This window comes from Pinus tabuliformis, chromosome 4_2 (genome assembly GCF_031772625.1).
Source record: "Pinus tabuliformis cultivar Carrire ecotype Pingquan chromosome 4_2, CPIR1, whole genome shotgun sequence".
Lineage (NCBI taxonomy): Eukaryota > Viridiplantae > Streptophyta > Pinopsida > Pinales > Pinaceae > Pinus > Pinus tabuliformis.
The window spans coordinates 533809773-533811926 of record NC_142304.1 but is presented as its reverse complement, the minus strand read 5'-3'; the positions used below and the strand labels follow the sequence as shown (position 1 = coordinate 533811926).

The 2154-nt window shown below is 38.9% G+C and overlaps 1 protein-coding gene across 1 annotated transcript in view; it reads right to left on the bottom strand.

Annotated features, from left to right (window-relative positions):
• LOC149170396 (putative E3 ubiquitin-protein ligase ARI7) overlaps positions 1 to 1949 on the bottom strand; it is a 19938-nt gene extending 17989 nt beyond the window's left edge. The window contains exon 1 of the mRNA XM_089425560.1: positions 1614 to 1949. Within this exon, the coding sequence (XP_089281686.1) occupies positions 1614 to 1949 (336 nt within the window). The remainder of the gene's footprint in view (positions 1 to 1613) is intronic.
• Positions 1950 to 2154: the final 205 nt, after the last annotated feature.

Here is a 2154-nt window from a genome sequence, read left to right as displayed (position 1 = left end):
CACAGTCTAGCACTAGACACCATTTACCCTTCTGTTTTGTTTCAACATATGACCTAACAAATATAGGTTCTATATTTGTTATTATCTTCCTCAAATAACCCTAGAGAAAAAACCATGTCTTCACTCACAATGGCACGGCATCATGGACCTTGATGTGGACATCGTAGGTTGAGGCATCCTGCACCAACATGATTTATTGATGTTTGAATAAAAGTTCACCAACAATCTTGGAAAAATAAATGGTCACAGTACTTGAGTGACTTCATGTCTCTGATCTTGAAATCATAGAAACATATCGGAAAGGTAGTTAATGTTGAAATTATAATTTCAACTGCAGTGAACAGTTGAACAGCAGCAGCCGCTGTCCATTTGTCCTGATCCAACGCCCCACATTTATTCCCATTCTTTTAAGCCACCGCCATTACTGTATTTTCACCCTTTACCTGTTTGTGTTCCCAAAGGAGGAGGAAGATCAGATCCGGGATTTGCGCCATAACAGCTCACCAACAACATTAAAGAAGAAGCATGGCCGAGAAGGAAAGAACCAGCCTCAAGCCGCCGCAACATTTATCAGCTATGGGTTTCCACACAACCGACTCAAGAAGCACAACAGAATATCAGAAAGATCAGATTTCGTTCATTATGAGCAACAGATTGCAGCAGAGACTCTGTCAGAGAGTTGAAGCGGTTGATGGACTGTTATGACCCCTATTGCACTATATATGTGTAGACACAGCAGTGTAGATGATATAGAGAGTAGAGGAGAGCACACAGCAGCGTGAAGAAAAATGCTTTCAGAATAGTGAAATGCACAGCAGTGCAAATTTGAATGTAATTTGTTTTGTGATTGTTTGCTGTTAGAGAGGGTAGAAAACACATCAGCATGAAATATTTGCAGTTGTTCTGTTTAGAAAACAAAAGGCAATACGCTGCAGCGCGTATGTTCTAAATGAATGTAAGAGACAATTTTAAGTGCCTCTGAAGAAGGCATGTTGGAGAATCCCTCTGTTAGAAGGAGGATGCTATTTATGTGGAACTGAAGCATTCCTTGGTGAATCCCTCTGTCAAGAGGAAGATGTTTTTCAGCATAGTCATTGGTGAATCCCTCTGTTAAGAGGAAGATGCTCTTCAACATAAATTGGTGAATCCCTCTGTTAAGAGGAAGACGTTTTGTAATAGTAATTGTGAAAATCCCTCTATCTGAGGAAGACGAATTTGTATCAGTTGGTTTACTGTTTATGAATAGAAATTTTTTTTGTGTGATGTTGTTACACCGTAAGCAGAAAATAGCCTTGACGTCAAAACAGAGTGTTGCTGATACATCGTAAGCAAGGAAATAGTCTTGACATCAAAATAGAGTTTCGTTGATACACAAGTTTCAGCATTGCTGAAACACCGTTGTTGAAACACTGCAAACAGCAACTGACGAAACTGCGTTGCTGAAACACCAGTTTCAGCAGAGCAATTTTTTTTTTTTTTCGCTGTGTTAAAATAGAGTATTGTTCTATTTTGTTTAGTTTTGTTTGGAATTATCAGAAATTCCCAACAATTAACTCCTCCATTTTTTCTTCTTTGGTCTCATGTTTATCGTCTGGCTGCAAAAATAGGCCCACATCATATCTCAATTTCTCTTCATCTGCAAACCATTGATCGTTGGCATTAATAGAATTCCAATCGAAGTGACACAAAAGAATAGTTGCCTCGGCTTCTGAGACAGCGAGCACAGTGGAAATGATTTTGGTAGCATTGTGTTGATGCTCACGAATGTCGTTCAGACTTAAAACCGTATATTTCATATGTCCTTTATTGTCATCATGACGACTGCATGCTATTTCCAGCATGCTTTCATATCTCAATTCTTCATCTTCATTTTCGCTTTCGTTGCTTTCCCTTTCATCGCTTTCACTGTCATATATCTCATTATCGGACATTTCATCATATAAAGCCATATTGGTCGAGTTCGAGTAGATCAGAGTCTGAGACATTTTTTCCGGGCCTTGTGGTACCCATAGAAACAAAACGCTGAATCCATAGAAACAAAACGCCTCTGAACGTGTTTAAGCGAGTTAAAGTTAAACCGCAATGTTGTCAAGAAACTCTGTCTGCTTACCTTTTTGTACTAAATCAATCTTTGCTTAGCTGATATTTATACTC